At 33.6% G+C, this 22360-nt stretch overlaps 9 protein-coding genes across 9 annotated transcripts; 2 read left to right on the top strand and 7 right to left on the bottom strand.

The window, feature by feature from the left end:
• Window positions 1-246: 246 nt before the first annotated feature.
• PPL_08874 (RapGAP/RanGAP domain-containing protein) lies at window positions 247-6291 on the bottom strand (the record flags this gene model as incomplete). Its single annotated transcript, XM_020579674.1, has 7 exons — window positions 247-263; window positions 386-422; window positions 504-623; window positions 691-4545; window positions 4626-4898; window positions 4987-5472; window positions 5599-6291. 7 exons carry the CDS (start codon window positions 6289-6291, stop codon window positions 247-249), a joined length of 5481 nt encoding a protein of 1826 aa, XP_020430349.1.
• A 383-nt stretch (window positions 6292-6674) lies between these two features.
• Window positions 6675-7905, bottom strand: PPL_08873 (uncharacterized protein; the record flags this gene model as incomplete). The annotated part of the gene is made up of 2 exons (XM_020579673.1): window positions 6675-6679; window positions 6756-7905. The coding sequence occupies 2 exons, from the start codon at window positions 7903-7905 to the stop codon at window positions 6675-6677; spliced, it is 1155 nt and encodes a 384-aa protein (XP_020430348.1).
• A 1432-nt stretch (window positions 7906-9337) lies between these two features.
• PPL_08872 (uncharacterized protein) lies at window positions 9338-10193 on the bottom strand (the record flags this gene model as incomplete). Its single annotated transcript, XM_020579672.1, has 3 exons — window positions 9338-9457; window positions 9544-9856; window positions 9949-10193. The coding sequence occupies 3 exons, from the start codon at window positions 10191-10193 to the stop codon at window positions 9338-9340; spliced, it is 678 nt and encodes a 225-aa protein (XP_020430347.1).
• A 663-nt stretch (window positions 10194-10856) lies between these two features.
• Window positions 10857-12818, bottom strand: PPL_08871 (GMC family oxidoreductase; the record flags this gene model as incomplete). The annotated part of the gene is made up of 3 exons (XM_020579671.1): window positions 10857-12452; window positions 12510-12544; window positions 12611-12818. 3 exons carry the CDS (start codon window positions 12816-12818, stop codon window positions 10857-10859), a joined length of 1839 nt encoding a protein of 612 aa, XP_020430346.1.
• A 60-nt stretch (window positions 12819-12878) lies between these two features.
• PPL_08870 (uncharacterized protein) lies at window positions 12879-13870 on the top strand (the record flags this gene model as incomplete). The annotated part of the gene is made up of 4 exons (XM_077398166.1): window positions 12879-12904; window positions 13728-13752; window positions 13779-13801; window positions 13867-13870. 4 exons carry the CDS (start codon window positions 12879-12881, stop codon window positions 13868-13870), a joined length of 78 nt encoding a protein of 25 aa, XP_077254266.1.
• Window positions 13871-14004: 134 nt separating this feature from the next.
• On the bottom strand, window positions 14005-16935 carry PPL_08869 (MKT1 family protein; the record flags this gene model as incomplete). The annotated part of the gene is made up of 8 exons (XM_020579670.1): window positions 14005-14478; window positions 14551-14793; window positions 14900-15494; window positions 15576-15916; window positions 16027-16235; window positions 16352-16521; window positions 16645-16828; window positions 16911-16935. The coding sequence occupies 8 exons, from the start codon at window positions 16933-16935 to the stop codon at window positions 14005-14007; spliced, it is 2241 nt and encodes a 746-aa protein (XP_020430345.1).
• A 596-nt stretch (window positions 16936-17531) lies between these two features.
• eIF3s3 (Mov34/MPN/PAD-1 family protein) lies at window positions 17532-18515 on the top strand (the record flags this gene model as incomplete). The annotated part of the gene is made up of 1 exon (XM_020579669.1): window positions 17532-18515. One exon carries the CDS (start codon window positions 17532-17534, stop codon window positions 18513-18515), a length of 984 nt encoding a protein of 327 aa, XP_020430344.1.
• A 598-nt stretch (window positions 18516-19113) lies between these two features.
• PPL_08867 (small nuclear ribonucleoprotein E) lies at window positions 19114-19581 on the bottom strand (the record flags this gene model as incomplete). Its single annotated transcript, XM_020579668.1, has 3 exons — window positions 19114-19254; window positions 19340-19399; window positions 19540-19581. The coding sequence occupies 3 exons, from the start codon at window positions 19579-19581 to the stop codon at window positions 19114-19116; spliced, it is 243 nt and encodes an 80-aa protein (XP_020430343.1).
• Window positions 19582-19912: 331 nt separating this feature from the next.
• PPL_08866 (uncharacterized protein) lies at window positions 19913-22307 on the bottom strand (the record flags this gene model as incomplete). The annotated part of the gene is made up of 8 exons (XM_020579667.1): window positions 19913-20034; window positions 20116-20402; window positions 20582-20687; window positions 20767-20835; window positions 21331-21459; window positions 21703-21757; window positions 21904-22103; window positions 22304-22307. 8 exons carry the CDS (start codon window positions 22305-22307, stop codon window positions 19913-19915), a joined length of 972 nt encoding a protein of 323 aa, XP_020430342.1.
• Between the last annotated feature and the right edge of the window lie 53 nt (window positions 22308-22360).

Below are 22360 nucleotides of genomic sequence, written 5' to 3'. Positions count from 1 at the left end.
TTAAAAAGTTTGTAAGAATAAACAACATCACTACTCTCATTTCATTAATCGTTAATCTAATACGGAAATTCTACTTTTGCGGTACTCCTCTCTACAAAAACAACCTATTTGATGAGTCTATCATAAATGAATAATATACAACACATATCAGTATTGAAATTAATTATAAACTTACAGTGAACATATTGTCAGCACCCCATTATTTCCTCATCTTCATTTTTCAATTATCCAACTTTCATCAGAATTCTAAGCAACTAAATAGTCTATAAAATAACAATAGCTAAAATATGATCCTTATGCATATTCGTACCTTTTTAGATGAGAAATGATATGTTTGGTTAGATATCGTACTTCATTTGCTAGCTTCTCCTATTTCTTTATCTACTAAACTTTCTAGTTTCTTTTTTCAGTTTTAGTTCCAACTTTTAAAAACAAAACAAAAGTAATTTTTCAATAAAAATATCTGTAAACTAATTAGTTTATTATCTTTGTTTAAGAGATACAAGATCAATCCATCCATCATCTTCTTTAGCAAATCTATCCTTGATCGTTTTGATTTGTTTTAATCTTTCCTCCAAGTTGGAAATAAACTCAAATTTTCCATCGAATTGCATTGATATTAACTATAGATAAATAAAAATTGTTAGTTTTAAAACTATATTAATAATTTTTTTTTTTTTTTTTACAAACATTTGCATAAATTGCAGTTTGAACAACCAAGAATGGTAATGATTGTTCAGAAACCATTTGATAGTTATGTATTGGACCAAAGATTGGTATTTCTTTCTTTTTCTTAATCTCAACTCTATACCAACCAATATCCAATGGATATATTATGATATTGACAAAGTTGAATTGTCCAGAGATACATTGTTGATTGAATTCCGTTGGCGAATCTGAAAAGATAATATTTACATAGTCATTTCCTATATGACGTTTCTTGTTGGTAAAGGTTTTGTCATTCTCAATGTTTGGCATCATTGTAGTTACATGGAAAACGATTTGAGAGATTCTGTCACGCCAGTGAATTGTAAACTCTCCGTCGGATTTACCGTTGCGATCGAGTCCACCAGGATACACATCGACACGATCAGCAATACGGACTTTCTCACCAATACCAGACAGAAACTGGTGATATCTTGGTGATCCTTTGGTATTGGAGAGGAATTCTTCTTCGGTTTTCTGTCCAGCACCAATATAGATGATTCCAATCTTGTAAGTCTCTGAACAAAAAGTGTGATCCAAAACACTGAGAGCACGATCAAATGAATGACCAGGTTTAATCTCGGTTGTCAGATCGCCAGAGAATTGGTGAAGATGATAGAATACTACGGATGGGTCAAGTATCGATGGATCGATTGTATTCTCTGTCAGAGGTGGAGGCGATGGTGAATGTGGCGGCGATATGCCTCCGACCAGTGAAAGTACATTGGTTGTATCGTAGTTGAGCGATCGATTTCTAAAGGAATCGTGTGAGGTTGGGTGATCGTCAAATAGATTGGGAATATTTGTCAGACTGGAAGGAGTGATAGACGGTAGAGTCGACGATGAATTTGATTTCTGAAGTGTTGGAACACCACCGACACCACTGCCGGCGGCAGCACGTGAGTACTCTGATGGGTCGACCGGCGAGGACGAGGTTGGTGAATAGGGAATAGTATGATACTTGTTCCTCAAGTGATACTGAGCCATATGACTTGTATGTGAAATAGATGATGGTGTTGGTAAAGTATTGACAGGCAGACTCGACTTTGGATGGTGTTGCATTGCTCCAGTCTGTTGGATCTGTATGGGAGTTGTGCCACTAGAGGTAGTCGGAATTGGGTTGGCCAATTGCAATGGTACATTCCTATACTGCTGTTTGACTTGTACCAGTGATTGTTGTGAGAATTGATTCAAGTTTGATGTCAGCGGTATGGTTGGTACTATTTTAGCACTTGGTTTAAATGGTTTCTGAATCATGGTCGTAGGAGGCATATTTGAAGAACTGCCAGTATTTGATTGTTTCGTTGAAAACTTATCAGTGTTTGAAGATGAGCTTGGATTGTTGGTCGTTGATGCATTGTTATTTTTAATTGGTCCTTCCTTGGGAATGAGTCCAGTCGACAAAGGAGATATCGGTTTAAACGATGATTGTTGCTGTGATTGTGATGATGAATAACTTCGTTGCTGGAATGTAATATCGATTGGCGATTGAGTTGGTGTTGGTTCGAGGATGATAGGTGAAATGTTACGGTCTGTACTTTGAGGCGACGAAGAATTCTGATTCTCCAGAGTAAAACTGGTTGATTTGATCAATTTAGTTGAACCGTTCGAACGTTTGAGCTCACCGGTACCATCTCCAGAGGTTGTTGATAACAGATGTTCTTCGATCCTATCTTCGTTGGCCAGTGCAATCTTTGGAATCTTTGCAAGACTAGCTACTCTTGGTGCAAGATAAGGTGAGTCGTCGTCTACCGACAATGAGAAGATTTCTGTTTGTTTGGAGAATGATCCATCTACACTGTTGTTTGTCGACGATGGAACACTGTGAAGAGTAACCAATGTTGATTTTGAAGGTGGAGGTGGTATTTCAATTGGAATCGATGGTAGATCACTGGTACTGTTTCCACCGCTACCCAACAGTGATGTAACAATAGGAGGTGAACTGGATCCAACATGCAACAGTAGTTGTGCATTCAAGTTTAATTTACAATTGTTGTTATTGTTGTTGTTGTTGTTGCTGTTAATGTTGTTGTTTGTGTTGCTGCTGCTATTACTGTTACTATTGGCACTGTTGCTAAGACTGCTGCTCTCTGTAGTTTGTCCAATGATAGGCGATGAGTAACTAAAGTAGGAGAGTATCTCTTCGTCGTCATCAAAGGAGGGTAGTGGAGGATAGAACTTGGAGAGAGTGGACAATGGATTAGGAGTATTCTCGCCTGAACCATAGAATCTATGACTGTAGGGACTCTCGAGATTACTCTGAAGGAATATGTTGTCACCATTTTCCGAGCTGGACGGTGTGAATACCGGTATTTTAAGATCAGTGATATCATCGAAACTATCAACTAAAGTCTGTTCCTCTTGATTACTATTGTTGTTGTTGTTGCTATTGATGTTGATTTCATTCTCGGATAATGAAACTGGAGGAAGTGCACCATGTAATATACGCATCTGTCTAAAATTCTCATACAAGTTGGTATCGGAATCCAACTCATAGTCTGAGTAAAGATTGCTATTATTGTTGGTAATCGGTTGTATAGCTGGTTCTAATACTTCAACAGCATCTTTGTGCACTTCAGCAAAAGGTGTTGGCGAAGGTGAGAGTATGTCATTGTTGATATAAGGTGAGAATAACAGATTCTGTGAGGATATCAATTTGATTGGTTTGTTGAGCTCTTCGTTGTTTGATTCCAGAGAATCGTTAATCTCTTCTTCTCTAGAGGCATCAGGTAGCAACGACAGATTTAAATTACATTTTAATCTTTCGGATGTAAAGCTACCACTATGGTTACTTTGCTTTTGTGGACTTATCATTTCGAATTCCTTTGCCAAGCTTTCCAGTCTTGTGAAGCTGTCGACTGTAGTTTGGTGTGATGCGTGTTGGTTGGATGGTTGTTGTTGTTGTTGTTGAGTTGGTGATTTTACAATTTCTGGAACTTTGTCAAGTGTTGTCGATGAACCATATGGTTGTTGACTTTGTGGTGTTGTCGATGATGTTGTTGTCGCTGGGTTGGGTGTGTTCATGATGGATGCCGATGTTGCAGTGGTGGCCGTTGACATTGAGTTGGGTGTCAATTGAGTGGTGGTTGTTGTCAAATGTGAAGAAGAACTGGATGGTGTTGATGATGTTGTTGTTACAAATGTTGTTTGTTGAGTCGGTGAAAGTGAATGATACTCGCCCGATACGGATATTGGTGAGAGTGAAGGTGAAAGTGGTGAGGTAGGTGAGAACTCCTTTCGGAAATACGGTTGTTTCGGTAGATTCACCAGTAGATTATAGGTGTTGCTCTCCTTTGAATAGAGGTCGAACGATGACGATGGATTTTGGAATCTCATCAACCATACGACACAGCCTGTTGCTTTTCGATGGGTGACCTCTGCCCATCCGAGTTTTCCTGTGCGAATCGAGATAAGCGAACAACCCTGAATCCAAGTCTTGATCAAACCTTCGTGGAAGATGGGACTGGAGTGACGCATTGGGTAGTGGAACGGATCGAAATCGGTGTGGATATAACGGTTGAGCAACTCTATTGAGATCTCATTGAGCAGTGCATTCTTCTCTTTCAACTGGCTGTCCAGTCCCTTGATGATGTTCTTCACCAGCAGGATGCGAGAGGAACTACTACACGCGGTGAACCAACGAATCAAACTCTGGAATGCAACCAACACAATCAACGTTGAATACTTTGATCGATCAAAGAATTGAATTAACAATTTGAATATAAAAGTAAGTGTTTCGAATGGAAGTTGAGTAGCCAACGTCGGAATCGATACCATTATATTCAAATATTGTAATATTGAGAAATATGTATCTTTTTGTGTATTACTTGATGTTGATATCTAAAATAATAATAATTTAATTCATTAATTAGTAAGATGTAAATTTAATTTCTTATTAAATATATATTGTGATAACTTACTTGATGTAAAGCTTTAGCAATGTTTTGTATGTATTTCAATGTTGTTTTTAATGGGAATTCACTAATGCAAATGGATAATCCATTCAAACATATTGCTTGAATTTTATGTTTGTTTTCGCTTGATGCAGACCACTTTTGACAGAGTCCGTTAAAGAGTGTTGTAATGATGTTTTGTGATGACTGTTGATTACTATATGATGATGTATATGATGCTAAATTACAAAGGATTTCAAATCCAATAATATAATGTAATTCCTTTTTACCTTCAGAATTCTAATTATTATAATTTGAAAAAAAAGATTATAATGATGTTAATAATAATAATAAAACTAAATATGATTTAACTTTTTTAATTAGTTACCTGATAATCTGTTATAGAATGACCTAGTATCTTATCGTTTAGTAATTTAATGATTGTATTTACAAATGAATCGATTTCATTATCAAGTCCGATGAGGATGTATTTGTTCTTGAGGAACGATGATATCGTTTCGAGGATGAGAGTGTACAGTTCGAATGATGTCTCTTTGGAAAGTCGGTCAACCAGTAGATTCCAGATGACAGAGATCGAGAAGAATCCGTCGTTCGATGGTTTCTTCTTTTTAAGGTTACTACTTGGTTGTTGTGATTGTTGTTGTTGTTGTTGTTGTTGTTGTTGCTGTTGTAGTGTTGGTTGTTGCTGTGTTGCTGCGCCACGCGGTGACTTTAGTACCATCGACGACACCTCATTGATAAACAAATTCACTGTGGAGCAATGAATGAAAGGCGACGATACTTTGCCATATTGCATTTGATACCATTTCGTAGATGACAAACTTGCGATCGACAATAGAATATCTTTTCGTAGCTGAATGTTTTCATGAGAGATGTGAGAGAGTAACATTGTCCATGCTTCGATGGTTAGCGCACAGGCAGGGTGAATGAATCGCGACGAGAAGATGCTGATTAAACCCTGAAGTGCTAGACGAGATACATCCTGTAGTTGTGGAGGTGATTCACGTATTGCACGGTCGAGATTGCTGATGAGAATATGATAGGAAGCCGGTGTGATCACTCGCATCGCCATTTCAACCATCAGTTCTAAACCTGCTATACGAATGGTGATATCTCTTTCTTTGTGTATGTCGTTCAGTGCCGGAAGTATTATACTCTCGATGATGTCCTCGCCATAGATTACATGATAGCTAGAGTACAGCTGTTTCATAGTCTGCAGTATCTTCTTTCTCAGTTTGGTTCTTGTTTCCTTCTTAAAGAAGAATTCAACGAGTGCGTTCATCTTTACTATCCACATTGCATGAGAGGGATGTATCTGTGAAACCTGTGATTGAATGATCTTCATGAGTTGCTCCTCGGTTTTCAACTTGAAGAAATAGGAACTGACTTTGAAGAGTTCGGTGTGGCTGCCTTGAAAGAGTTGTTGCTCGTCCAACTCCTCAATGAGATTGATAGTGTCACGCAACACCTTAGCAAGTGAACTGTTATTGATATTGTTAAGTGTGGAACTAATATCGTTGTAAATCGATGTATTGTTGACGCTCATCATTGTTTGGTTGGCGCCACCGGTGTTGACACCACCCGATGCGTTGTCCATGTTGTTCTGACTGGCAACTTGACTACTCTGGTTGAATGCCTGATTACCGAGTGATATATCGCCACCCTCAAACATTGAAATCAACAAGTAGATACGCTCGATAATGATAAAGATTAGTTGCCACTCGACATGCAGTTCTCTTCCAAACTTTTTGATTAACCGACGAATTGCCAGGATCACTTCGAATGCGATAATCTCTTGTCGGCCAACGAGTGAGTTGAACAGTGACGGTAAGATGAATGCTGGACTGATGCCCAGTGTTGGAATACGCTGAGGTCCCCACACCGACATTCCCAGGAAGAAGACGGCGCCACGCAGCAGATTGATAGTGTGTCTGTTGTGTGGATCGTTTAGTATGGCACAAAGCGAGCTGATTCCCTGGTGAGTGTAACGCTCGAGAAGTCGCTGCATCGTAGTACACGACTTGTCACAAGCAATGTCAATGTTTACCGTGCGACTCAGACTAGAGATTATCATAGAAATACAAGGTGGTGGAATAACCAACAGCAAATTGGAAACGACATCAAAGAACGACAAACAACATTCAATGACAGCAACACAAGTAGAGGAATTAGATATCAAACAGATGTTGTTAATGAGCGAAGCCATGTCACCCTCCGATATGATTCTCTGAGAGTAGCGCAATACTCCTTCGATGAGGATGAATAATTCGTTGAGGATTGAGTTGAGTGAGTCACTCAGATTACCACTACCACCGCTACCACTGCCAGCGCCGCTACCACTATTACCGGCGCCACTTCCTCCACTGGATTGTCCACTTGCCATCACAGCGACTGCACTACCCGACTGTTGTCCTGCATTGCCAGCAGAGTTGTTCCCACTGTTTCCACTACCACCACTACCTCCACCTCCACTACTACTGTTACTATTAATCGATGAATTGATAATATTCAACCAGTGTATCAGGAGATCTACTATCTGTGATTCAAAAGGTATAATGTCGCGTCCACCTTTGATTAGCGCTGCCAATGCTCTTATACGAAGAGACACTGGAATCTTTGAACTCGATGACTGGAGTATAGTGAAGATATCACGTTTAATCGAACCACTTAGCATTCCATAGTGTGACTCTATCAGTGCCATCATCACATTGTATGCAATGATCTGTGCTTCCATCGGTATATTCTCATTGTTTGATGTTGATAATGAAGATGTTGTTGTTGTTGTTGTATTTGGTGTTGTAGTTGTTGTCGTTGTTGTAGCTGTAGTAGTTGTTGTTGTTGTTCCTGTTCCTATTGTTGAAATCTGTGATGGTGGAAGTAACAAATCAGATACCGACTGCCAAATCTGTTCTAGATTGACTTGATCGATACGCATGATCTTGATACACTCTGAAATCTCTTTGAGATATGCACACCGCTGTGATAGATTCATTGTACGACTTGCAACAATCTCCATTCTAAACTTCTCGGTGAGACTTTCAATCTCAGAGTTTGATCGGAGAATGCTACCACTGCCATGAGATGAATGTTGGTGATAATGATGACTATGGTGCTCATCTCCATCCAATCCTGTTGTAGCTGTACTGGTTGTTGTTGTTGTTGTAGATGGTGAATTACCAGTAGCAGTAGCAGCAGTTCCTCCACCAAAGATATCTTTGATACGCTTCAGTACATTTGACTTTGGTGATGAAACACCTCCATCAAACTTACCGCTGCCACCCTTCATCTATCTTTATGTTTGTTTCCTAACTAACTAACTAGCTAACTAACAAACTAACCTAAACTATTTACTTCAACTACTTTTGTTGTTAAAGTAATGTTCTTTACTAACTATTCTTCTTTCTTACTTTCTTTCTTATTAATTTAACCTATTAATCTATCTATTTTTATAAACTAAACATATATAATAATAATAATAATAAATTGTATAATATATACATTCGAATAACAATCAATAATATATATTTTTTAAGTTTAGTTTTTAGACAACATACGCAAGGATACTCCAATGAAAAAATTTTTGAAAAAAAAAAAAAAACAAAACAAAGAAAAAAAATAATGAAAAAAAAATATCTAAATCTTTGTAATACATAAAAATACATATTTATTATTTATTTACAAATATTCTTTGATTATTTTTTTTTATTTATTTATTTACAAAATGAGATGTTATGTTATGTTATATTATCATAAATATAATGTTGGAACAGATCTTTGAACGAAGGTACAGGGCACGAATTTGAGTGTGGTTCCAAATGAATCGCAATCTGTTAGACAGTTGGCAGCGAAGTTTGTTTCTACTTTGATATATCGTAAAACCAGAACGATCTTAGAGATGATTTCAATGATAGTGATTTCGCGGTCTGCTAATCTTGATTCCGATATGAAGTGGGTGAATGTTTTATGGTCTGTTTTATTGTTGATTTTCCAAATCTGTGCTATTATAATAGGTCTCTATCTCCATTTTACTTTTTTTGATCTATCACTGAAGGCTTTCTTTTTATTTTCTAAAGGTTTTTGTTTGCTCTCATAAAATAAATTAATTTCATAATCTGTATACGAGATAGAAATTCTATTATTTTCTTATAATATTATTAGATTCAAACTGTTCACGGCTGTGTATAGTTAATATTCTTCGTTTAACTTATATATGAACTCAGTAGAGTGACCTGTGCCTTCGTTCAAAGAATCTGTACTAACAATTATATATATATAAACATCTACGATTAATGCAATCTCAAAAAAAAGTATCATTTTATTGGCAAGCAACATGAATTCCAATCAAAAATAAAATAAAATAAAAATTAAATCTCTTTCCAAATCTATCTCTACTTATAAAGATATCTCTGTTTGATGTTGGTTGGTGGTAGTCCAATTTAAATAAAGTTTATAACTCTTGGTTTTAGATTGGTTTTACATAACAACAATTATAACAAACACTTTAAGCTTTATAAACTTAACTGATTGATTGATTGTTTGTGTGATTGATTGATTGTTTGTGTGATTGATTGATTGATAAGTATTATACTTGAATAGTGGTTGGTTGGTTGATTTGATTGAATTATTATTACACTAGTGATGACAGAGACTTGTTTGTTGTTATAATAAATAATGTTTAGTTTGATATAATTTATAAATATATATATAGTAGTAGTTTTTTAAGCTGTTGCTGAGGGTGTACCGAATCCAGTATCTTTCAAGAACCATGGGAATATACTTGCTGCAACACTAAAAAAGAATGTAACGATTGCAATAATCCATCCTGTATATGGTCCATACTATAGTAATTCATATTAGAAAGTAATAAAGTAAGTAAGAATAAACTCTTTAAAAAATATTTTGATTATATGGTGATATTATTTACTTTTACTTCATTGTTTGAACCAGCCCAGTGGAATTCACATGTATCAACACAAGGAGTGAATACGTCGGTGACTGTGTTGGCGTTGTTGATGTCCTTTCGCATTGCCGGTGTGAATCCACCGAGAATACCAACTGATACCAAAAGCAATACAGTTCCAATGATAATCATGATCTTCACCAACAACCATGCACTTATACTTCCAATTTGCTGAACAACTTCAATCTGTACCAACACCGCTAAAATCGTTGTAGCCAAATAGACCAGCCATGAAATAGCTGCCATTGCAACACAAGCATTAATAATCTGATGTGAACTGTTGTTCATTAATTGATATATGTTAGTCTATCTATATTATGTTTCGAAAAAGGAATGAATTCATTCATTCATTTGAAGTAAATAACATACTTTGTTAATTCTCTTGATCCCCAATCGAAATCGATAGCCGATACTTCATTGCCATCTTGTACAATGGTACTCTTTATCTGAGTAGGATAGAAATAGTAGTTTGCAAAACGTCCAGTGCCCACCTGTTGATTTACACGGTACCATCCAGTTACGCATGCCGCAATCACCAATGCCAATATGCCTATCAACATTAATATGGTGATCGATGTATATTTATTTGATTTAAAATTTGAAAACTGTGGCATTTCTTTCTATCTATCTATCTATCTAATTTATTTATATATTTTCTAAAAAAAAAAATTGCAATATGATTTATTTTATTACTGATATTGTTGGCAATAGTTTGAACTTTATAAGTTAATTGACATGCTTGATGTTTTTCAAAACAAAAAAAAAAAGAAAAAAAAAAAAAGAAAAGAAATCTTTTTAATCAGAAAGTCATACTGCCAAAGAGATGGAACCCCCAATAAGATTACACTTATTTTGTTTTTTTTTGTTTTTGAAAAATAAATGGGGTAATTTTCTATTTTATCCAAAAATTACAATGTGGTAAATTTTTATTCAAATAAAATTTATTAGTTTTTTTTAAAAATTTGCGAATTATTTTGGTAAAAAATACATGAACTAGTTGGGTTGATGATTACACTTGTGGGTCAATAGTGATTGCATTGTTCGAAATTACAATGAATTGTACAATCAAATAAAGAGTAAAGACATAATAATTTCAATATTATTTTACTTTTGTTTGCTGATAACAATCATTTAATATTGAACCAAAAAGCAAAAAAATGATATCACAGTCAATCGCAATCAAAATTATTTGAAAAAAAAAACAAGACAATTAATTGTTGGTTACTCTGTTTTTAAAAACTTATTTGTGTAATTTTATTTTATTTTTACAATCTATATTATAGTGATGTTAGAGATAATGATGATAGAGATGTCAATGATAGTGTAAGAATACCTCCTCCAGTTGTTGTTGTTGTGGAAGTTGTTGTTGTTGTTGTTGAGGAGCCAGGCTGATAGTTATCATCTAATATCATATCGGCACCCTTCTCTGCTATTACCATTACAGTGGCATGCACTAGCGAGTTAACAATGGTAGGAATAACCGATGCATCGACAACTCTCAATCCATTGACACCGATCACTCTGAGACGGCTATCGACAACCGCCATCGGATCGCTAGGTGCTCCCATCTTGGCAGTTCCGCACCAGTGGTCGTGAGCGATCGTATTGTTTTTCACCCAGTCTGACAAGTCGGAATTCGAAGAGATACTCAACGGCGGTGATATCGATGATGCTTTACTGTTCATTGGCGGATAAGACATGACACGTCGTGTCTCCAATATGCCTCTTATCAGCGTTTGCACATCGTCATTGTCATTCAACAGCGAGAAATGAAGCTCTGGTGATTTCGTATAAAAGTCATTGGCACTACCGGTTTGGTTGCTACTCAGTCCGATCCAGTGGTTATTAGGTTTCGGCTTGGATATCGACACGCCAATCGATAGCGTTGGATAGGGTGTGGTCGATCCTAGTGTTCCGGGAAGTATGAGCATTACATTCTCACTCACTCCAACTGCCGATGCATTGGGACGTAGCCAACAGCCAACACTGAATCCAGGCGTTGCCAGAATACTATCGCCGGTACCTGCTTCAAACTTATTGGTCTCGGTAAACAAGTCGTAGAAAGTTGGACGTTGCTCAGGAGAATTATAAGCCCACACAGTAAATGCGAGGAAATGGTTTTGTAGGTTCTTTCCGACACCCGGAAGGTTAGAGTAGACATTTGGAATCTTTGAAGAGTAGCTACCGAGATACGTAGAATTACCTATTCCACTATTCATTAGAATCTTTGGAGTGTTCAATGCACCGGCCGACAATATAATCTCCTTGTTGGCGGTGAATATGGTGGTGGATTGATTAGCAAATTGGATAAGTACTGACCGTGCAGTTGGTGGTCCACCCGAAGTCGATGATGGAACAAAATTGATTTTCAGAACCGTTACTTTGGTTATCAGTTTAATATTGGGAAGCGACAGTGCAGGCAGCAAATACTTGTGGAATGGCGATGACCGAATTCCATGTTCGTCGATATTGAATTGGAAATAGCCACAGCCGTCGCGAACATCGTTTTGGAAATCGGAATTGAATGGTAGGCCTGCACTTGCCGATGCTTGAATGAAATCATTTCCTTCTTGGTCGAAAGGTATCGTTTTCACTTTGATCGGACCGGAATGTCCATGATTGGTCGATGCCGATAAAGCAGGGTCCAGTATAGTTTCTATCCTCAAAAAGTAGGGGAACAAACTCGACCAATTCCAACCGCCAACATTCCAACCATCGTAATCAGCTTGTTGACCTCTCTGGAAAACCATTCCATTGTGCATTCCACATCCACCAGTTACTTTGGCCACACCTGCTCCCGGTATATCCCAATTCAAACCAGTCAAGTAAACACTACTCCAATATAAAGGAATATCATACTTTGTAAATGTTTTCTAGAAAAAAATGTTAAAATTATATATTATTTCAGAAAGATTAAAGTAAATATTTACTTGTGGTGTATATGTATTCTTGGAATTAAATGTACCTAAATTAATTATTAATTATTTAATAAATATTGTCATTTTAATTAATATTTATTAATTAAATTTACCTTGTGTTCCTGCAACATCTTGACCATTTAATCCTTGGGTTTGTACAGATTCTTCGCCAGCATCCAAAACCAAAACACTACTTCCATTCTTTGCCAATCTAGATGATACAATGGAACCTGCTGAGCCAGCACCAATTACTATATAATCATAACTTACACCAAAAACTATATTGATAAACAATAAACAAATAAATAATATCTTTAACATATTTCTCTAAGAGTTTAGTTTTTGAATTTTTTCAATTAAATAAATAAATATATAAATATAATGAATATAGATGCTGATATTTATATGTTTGTTTGTTGCTCTTCCAATTGATGAAAACATTCTTTTTCATCCTTTCCTTCTTAAAAAATATAAAGATAGAGTAATTATGATTATTCTATCTTTTCAGGGCATCACTATTATTATTAAAATAGTTTTTGGTGCTTGTATCGTATTGTGCTTACTACTTTAGATGGATCACTCAACTTGAGTTGAATCTTTTTATCCTTTATGATATTGATCATGTTTTAAACGCCCTAAAACACACTCTAGAGTTGACATTTTCTTTCCAAACTAATAGATAGTTGGATTTCATCATCCAACCAAAACATTGATGAGATAAAAGTGCTGATGAAATTGATCAACTTGAACAAGCCCAAAAATCTTTACAGTCAACAAGAAACACAAAATACTATCACTTTTAAAAAAAAACCTAAACGATCTTAAATATTTATGATACCTGAGTAGTGTGTGTGTGTGTTGTGTGTGTATGTGTGTAAGTCTGTTTATGATTGATGTGGTTTTATTGATTGTGTAGTCAATCAAAAAAATTTTAATTTTTGAAAGAATTTATGATAAAAAAAATAGTGGTGAATTTCCAACTTTTTGGTTTTTATTAACATTTTAATCTTTTAATATTGCAATTTACTTAAATTAAATTAATATATATTTATATTTGATAATAATTTAAATGATTAACAAAAAATAGTAAATGGGGAGTGACAGGTGACTATTCTATCTTTAGGGGGATAGTTATTTGGAATTGACCATTTTCGGTTGAATTTAATTGAAACTGTTAAGATTAACAAACAAAATAACATTACTTAAATTACAAATATATTAATTATTTAGAATAAAAAGATCTTTATTCTATCTAGTAATTTGAAGTTATCCAATAATTAGATGTCTTTTGTCAAGTTAGGTAGGTAAGTAGTTATTAGAGTTGCCTAGTAATAATTAAGTTGGTAATTTTTTTTTTTTTTTTTTTTAGTTGAATTATGAATGAGATTATTATTATTATTATGTATTATCAATTAGTTATATCTTTATCATTCAAAGTGTTTTTGTTGATTGTTGTTTTTTTTTTTTTGAAAGTGGTTTTATATTTCTTTTGATTCTATTATTCTTATTATTGTTGTTGTTGTTGTTGTCTGGTTTCTTCAAGGTCTTCAATTTGATCTTTTCTGATTCTATTCCAAATGGACTCTGCTTCGACAAAATTGTCGTAGAGTGATTGTTGTACGAGTGATTCGGTGTGGAGTGTCTTTACAATTTGCATGACTTCATTGAGGAAGTCAGTGGCTCTCTCGAGATCCTTCTCGATGGAGATACAGTTGGGGAAGATCGACTCCATGTCTTCGATCAACAAATCCTCAAGGATCATACCCTTGGCCATCAATCCCATACTGGCATTTGGTTGGACAAAGAACGGCAGGTTATTCGAGAAGCTAGAGTACTCTGATGGCTCCAAAACGATCTTGTGTGTAAGGAAATTGGAAAGAGCGGAAATCTCAACAAGATTTCTAATCGATTTGTAGAGAGTTCTAGAGATCTCATGGAATGCCATCAAGTCATGATCGATTGGTCCTCCCCATGGTGTATTCTATTAATGATAAAAGAATTGTAATTTAGTACTAAAACGTAGTTGATTTGATTTCTCACTAAAGATACATACATCCAAGGTAGAAGGTAAAATACTAAGTATTCTTGAGAGTAATGCGGCGGATGCGTTGGTAGCTGGACCTTCAAAAGTTGGTTTTGGATGGAAATTCAATTTATCAGAGGTGATACATTGTGATCTGATCAACTCAATAACCAAAATAATCTCCTCCAAAAACTTGGAATTCTTAATGTTGGCCAACAATTTACCAAAAACTGTAAGCTTTCCATCTTGGATATATCCCATCAATACCAATGTCTGATAATAAATATAAAATGATGCTTCATTTGGTTCCTTAAACTATCATATGATAAATTTGTTAATAAGAATCTAATATTATTTTTGAATGAAATAATGAACTTACTTGACTATTTTCTTTAGGAGTACCATTTGAATGAGTATCAGAGTTGACGATGGATGGTGAAGTAGATGCGGAAGTTGTTGATGTTGTTGGTGTTGACGAGGAGGTGGTGGTTGTTGTTGGTGTGGAGGGAGTTGATGATGATGAGGTGGTGGCGGCGGCGGCAGCGGCGACTGCATTTTCGAAACACTTGACAACAGTTTGGAAAGTGGTGGAACCGCTTAGTGATTGAATGACTTGCTTCATCTCTGGTGTGAGATTGAATGGTTTTGCCTGCTTGCCAAAGACGGTCGACAGTTTCTTTGAGTGTTGAATCTCCTCTTCCTTTGGCTCGAACCAACGGATGTTTCTAATGGACTTGTTACTGATTTCCTCGTTCAGAGTGCACGACAACAATCCAAGAGTATTTGTTCTGATTTCCTTTAGATACTCCAACATTCTGCGGTACTCCTCGGAATCGGCAGTTGGATACGGTTCAAACAACACTCCACTAATTAGATTATTAATAACCTGAGGACTGACTACACTTTGTGAAAGGTAGAAATAGAGATCATTTGGAAGTCTTGGTCCAAAGATTGAATTTAAATCACTTGGTTTACTGTTATTAATTAATAAGAAAAAGTTTGTTATTTTCGTTGTTTGTTTGTTTGTTTGTTTGAATTATGAATATATTACTTACACTTGATATGTTAAATCTTTATATAATGGTTCACAACTGCAGTTGGTGTAGTAGACCATGTGGTTGCGAAGAAGACATTTGGTTTTCATGAATGCTTCCATGTACTTGTCAGTGTTGAAGAGATAGCTGTGATCTTGGATGACGGCGATACCCGATTGGAATTGTCTGACCATATCGCAAGCGGCACGGAAATGCACCAAGTTATTAAAGTTATTTTGGAAAGTTCTGAAAATCGGACAAAACTCATATCCAGACAATAAACAGGCATCAACAAATTGATCGTGTGTCAAATGTAAATCTTGTAAAACCATCTTCAAATCTACCCATTCAAATACTCCTTTCTATAATAATAATAATAACAATAACAATAAATATTAATATTATAAATAATCCAATTGGATGTTTAAATAAATAAATAACAGTCAAAAAATAAACAACAAACATAACATACCTCGAAATCAATATCAACAATGAGACGATATACTCCAAATAATAAAAGATCGTATCCACCCCAAACGGCATTGAGATAGTTCTTCTGAGTGGGATCAGAGAATAGAGCTAGTTGTGCGGCTGCCCAGAATGGTGCTTTGAAACATTCGATATTGTTCTGTCTGAAAAATGCAACAATCGATGGAATGAATTGTAATAATAATGTTTTCTCTGTTATGATTATATATGTATGTAGTGTATGATTTGAATATTAGGTAAGATAAGTAAAAGAGTAATGGTAGTAGTAGTTTGAAATAAACTATCTATTATTGTTGTTTCATATTTACCTGATTCAGCAGAGAATTGTTTTTCGGCAGCTTGGTACGATGCTTTGTAATATGCTTCCCAAGCAGTGCTGAGACGACCTGCACGTTGATGTGCTTGTGTCGATTGATTGTTTCTGTCTTTAATAATCGATAGTCCAGAGAATACAAAAAATGGATTGATATTTGCATTTCTACACAATAACAATGGTGGTAGGTGATAAAGTAAGTTTTACAATATGTTAATATGATGATCATCATTATGATTGCTTCAATTCAATTCTTAATCAACAATAACAACAACAACAACAACATACTTGAATTTATCTAATTCAGATTGAATTACATTATATAAAGTGAGAGGAGCACCACCCATTGTAATTTGGAATGGTTCCTTTAGTTGTAGCTTCGGTAGACACCAATGCATTGCATCTATACCAATACGATAGTCATTGAGCAGTGATATCTTTGATGTTTTAAGATGTGATTTCTCGATGAAATCTAGATTAAACATAACATTATTACAACATAACTATATATTAGATATTATTAGATTATTCAACCCAATTGCAAATATACATACCAACAATAGTTCTATTTAAAGGCATGTTTGTTTATCTATTTATATATTACTGTTTGTTTTTTTTTTTTTTTTAACAAAAAAACAAAAAAGAATTGATCAATTGTGTTTAAACTAAAAAATAATATGATCAAATATCTAAAAAAATATATTCTAATCTGATCTAATGTCTATATATTATATTTATTATATATCTATTATTATTATTTTACTTTTTTTTTTAGTTTTTATAAAATGTTAATTAATTAAACAATAAGGTGATGATAGTGATTATGATGGTGATGATTGATTAATTGATATATTAATATATTTTTTTTTGCACTTCAAATTATGATTATTATATAAATTAACAATTTATTTATTTTTATTGTATTTTTTTTTGATCATAAAAAACGGGCTTTTTTTTTTCATTTTTCTATTTTTTTTTTTCAAAACAACTTCAGCTTTTTTTTTAGCGAGTCTACACACCCCCAAGACAATTCTAGACTGAGAAATAATAAATAAATCAAAATTAATTCAATTTGATTTTATTTTAGATTTATATATTATATATATTTGTTATTTTTTATAGATAGATAGATAAAGATCGATCGATAACGAATCACACATAAATCAAAAAAAAAGATGAATATAGATCAACAAATCGAAGCAGATTTCAACAATCCAAAGTTGGATGTCGTACAAATCGATGGTATCGTCGTCATGAAGATCATCAAGAACTGCAAAGAGTACTTGCCAGAGTTGGTACCAGGACAGTTGTTGGGTATCGATATTGGCACCAGCTTGGAGGTGAGCAGTTGCTTCCCATTCCCAAACTTGCGTGACCAAGAGGACGATCTCAACGAGGGTGGCATCGCAGAGTATCAGTTGGAGATGATGCGTTTCTTGCGTGAGGTCAATATCGATTCAAACACAGTCGGTTGGTACACCCCAACCTACTTGAATTCGTTCTTCAACGAATCGGTCATCGAAACACAATACAAATATCAATCGGCAATCAACCAGAAGTGTGTGTTGCTCGTGTACGATCCAATCAAGACCGCACAAGGAACACTCTCGTTGCGTTGCTACCGATTGACCACCACCTTTATGGAGTTGTTCCGTAACCACCCGTACAGCCGTGAGCGTATGGACAACGCTGCACTCTCGTTCGCCGACATCTTTGAGCAGATTCCCATCCGTATCCACAACGCACAGCTCATCAACGCATTGCTCTACGAGTTGCGTGACGATTCCATCTCGAATTTCGACCGTTTGAACATCGGTAACAATCTTTACTTGGAGAAGGTCGTCGAGGGTATGACCGACTGCGTCGACTCGCTCTCACAGGAGGTTAGCAAGGTTGCCAACTACCAACGTCAATACCAACAACAACAGTTCATTCGTAACTCTTTCATTCAAAAGAAGACATTGGAAGGACAAAAGGTCGAAGAAGAAGAGATTGCCGCTCACGTCGCTTCCATGGTCAACAAACCATTGCACGCACCATCAAAGGTCACCAGTTTATTGCTCACCAACCAAATCAACAACTATTGCGATCAACTTTCATCATTTTGTGGAGGTAGTCTGACAAAATTATCTCTCTACAGAGAATTGACAAACAAATAAATTAAATAACCAAAATAAATAAAAAAAAAAAGAAAAACTATACCAGTAACAATAAACAATATAATATATATTATCTAAAAACAAAACAATATTAAAAACTATAACCTTTTAAATGTTTATTATTTAAAAGTTAATAAACAAATATAGCGTAATAACAAATATATTATTAAAACAAAGTTTTATATATTTATTTGATAAATTAATTACAGAATTTTATTAGAGATACCAAGTTAATATTATTTATATTATATTTATAATAGATAATATAATTAACTTTAAGTTGAACTATTATTATTTAAGAGTTGTATTGATTGTAGTGTTGTATTTTGTTGTTATATATTTGGTTTTTTTTGTTTTAAGGAAGGGATGTAAGTGAATTGATTGATAGGTTAGAGGTAGAAAGATAGGTTGTTCATTTGATTGACTGATTGATTGATTGATTGATTGTTTGATCGATTGATCGATCGATTTAAGTATTTGATTGATTGATTCTATTCATTGATTCGGTCATTTGTTGTAAATGAATAGTAAAGTATTGTTCTAATTATTATTATTGTGATATTTCATTTCTTTTTTTCTTTTTTTTTAAATGTATTTCTTAAGCTGATCCTTTAACATCATAGACTAATGTAATATTATCACCTTTAAGTAATATCTGTCCCAGAGGTTTTCTTGTTTTCTTTTTCATTGAAATTTCAAATGCATTATCTAATACTAAGTTCATATATTCATCAAGACCCTATAAATATGATAAATGAATCTATAGATTAGTAAAACTAGTTCATTTCTTTCTTTTGTTTAAAATGATATCAATATGAACATACAATAATAACACCTTCAATTCTAAGATCTGTTTGTTCGAATAACATGATTTGTACAACTGACTTTTGTGTTAGGAACTTAAATATCAAGCTCTACATAAGATATATATAGTTTTGATTAGTTAATTAATAATCTTAAAATGAGTAAACGATAAAATATATAAGAAATCTCCTATATTTATCTTTATCTACTTAAAACATACCACAGGCTTGAGCATAACAGATTTCTGTCTATATTCTGACATTATTTATTATATTTATATATATATTATATATTTAGACTATAAGAATATACTTTAAAGTAATCTAATCTTAATTAATTAGTCAAATAGGTTTAAAAGAAAACATTACAAGTCAGCTTTGGCGATCATGTTGTTTCTCTCATCAAAAAAATTCAAAAATTTTTCATTTTCTTTCGTATTGTTGAATTTTCAAAGTTTGGTGTGGACATCAAAGGTCGGCTTGATTGGAACTGACTGTGAACATCAAACAATATTAAATATTGATAACAAATGAAAAATTATTGTTATGATTTGATATTATTATTATTGTAACTATTATTATTTATCATTTATTTCATTTATCTTTAAGTGGTGGCGAACCTGATGACTTTGTAATACTGAGAGTTGGCCAATCTGGAACACTTTGAATTAACTCTGGTCCACTTTGTTTAAATGCTTCTTTAGTTTCTTCGTCATCTGATGATTTTTTAAATAATAATCAAATTTTGATTAGTTAGTTATATATTTGTTATTGTTGGTATTATTAATAATACATACTTTCGATTGCATTGGTCATCATTGGCATAACAACGATTAGAATACCAGTGATACCCATCATAATGATCATTGGTGATTTGAAAAGACCCCAAATACTAAAGGGTGCGTGTTTCTCAAAGAAAAAGGGTAGTCCTACTGGTTTCATGGTGATTGGTGATTGTACTACTGTATCATTATCATTTCTAACTCTAACTTGACGTTGTTTGCTTACGTCGACCTTCATTTGTCTGAAAACATAATCTTTACTGTCTACATCTAAAATATATGATCCTGTCGGAATATTAACACTGGTAGTAGTAGTAGTATTTATAAATATTCATATTAGAATTATTATTAATATTAGTTACTTGTTGCTTGCTGTTGCAATCTAATCAATTTTATAACATCATATCGACGTTAATTGACTCACTATAAAGATTACACAACAAAAATAGTACAGGTGAATGAATGAATGAATGAAACCTACAAAGAGAATTGACCATCGACATTTGGTATTTGCTCAACAATATTATTTTCATCTACATTATCTATCAATCTCAATCTTATATTATCTAACTTTATGGCATCTAAATCTTTAATTAACAATATTGAATAAAATGAGTTAATAATCATGATCAATATCGTTTTCTTATAGATAGATAGATAACTTACATTCTTTATTGACACCAAATGATAGTTTACCATCTAATTTATTTATAAAAGTAGATTGATATGAAACATCTATTGTTATCAAAAATAATACTACTATACTGCTTATATATATATATCCTTTCATTTTCTTTTAAAAATAAAATTGTTTAACAAAAAATTTAATCTAACAGTTTTTATGTTCAAAAACTATTTTTTTACATACAAAAAACTAATTATTCTTACAAAAATAAAGGTTTATATAAATTAGAATTAGTAAATAAATAAATTGTATACCTGATCTCAACTGTTATAGTATAACCAAATAATCAATATTTTGAAATAATTTATAAAAATATTTGTATTACAATATATATTGTTTTTTGAACTTCAATGTCCATCATGATAGCTCATTTCAAACAAAGAGTTTTAATTAATATTTTTTTATCAAAGTTTAATATGGTTTACTATCAGTAGCATGTATTTACACTGTTAGGTCAAATTTGTCAAAACATGTTTTGAAAATGAAGAGTATTTCTTCAATTTATTGAAGGTCTTGAACTTAAGCACAAAAACATCTTGACATACAGAGTCTTGCTTCTTCAATGGTTGGCTTTTGGAAGCACATTCTTTGACAGAATTCCTCACAGTTATAAAATGGTGGGCCAATTGTGTCTGTATAGGAGATAGCTATCGTGGCAGACAGTAAAAGAGCAACTAACGTAAATACTAAGTTTTGATACTTCATTAGGAATATTATTTATTGTTAATGATTATTAAATTTTGTAACTAACACTATAGTCATGACTCTGAACATATAGTTTATGTTTATTGAAAAATAAAAAACAAACAAATTGAATTATACTACAGATATAATTTAAATCTAAAAAAACATATATATTGTGCACTAAACTATTATTGTGGAATAAGTTAATCTAATATAAAATATAACAAACTTACATCTTTGTGCTTCAGACCATGCAAGAATTTCACTCTCTATTGATTTTTTATTAAACTGTATATTATTTTTATTGTTACAAGTATTATATGATTTAAATAGTATACTACAAATGTATCTTTTTCTTTTCAATCTAATTTGTCTCCATAGCTTGAGTCGACATACCCTTTACATTTCAAGAGCATTTAAATGGGATCACTAACTACAAATGACAACCATGAAGTCAAACCAAAATCTATTTTACCCTTCTCAGGTTTTTGAACTCTATCGAATCTAGAAAAGATAATGGTCTCACAAAAAGAATAGAGAGTGGATGAGATAATTAATCTTGCATGATCTGAAGCCCAAGGTGTAAGACTTGTTTTATAGATTAGATTTCCAGTAGTTAACTTTTTTTTTTCGTCTAGATAATCATTTTCAAAATAAAAAAGAAAGAGGTAGAAAAGAAAAAAGAATCTAGAATGCCAAAGAGTATTAATATTTTAAATATACTAAAATTTGAAAAATGTTGACACTTATTAATACCAAATTGGAATTCTAAACTCCGATTCATGCCTGCTGCTACTTCAAGACTTCAGAATATTTAATTAATCAAACACTGACTCATAAATTCAAAAGATGTATCAACAATAGGTAAATTAATGGGATTGAATATTCTTA

The sequence above is a fragment of the Heterostelium album genome (genome assembly GCF_000004825.1).
Source record: "Heterostelium album PN500 unplaced genomic scaffold PPL_scaffold9, whole genome shotgun sequence".
NCBI lineage: Eukaryota > Evosea > Eumycetozoa > Acytosteliales > Acytosteliaceae > Heterostelium > Heterostelium album.
This window is presented reverse-complemented; position numbering and strand designations above follow the sequence as displayed.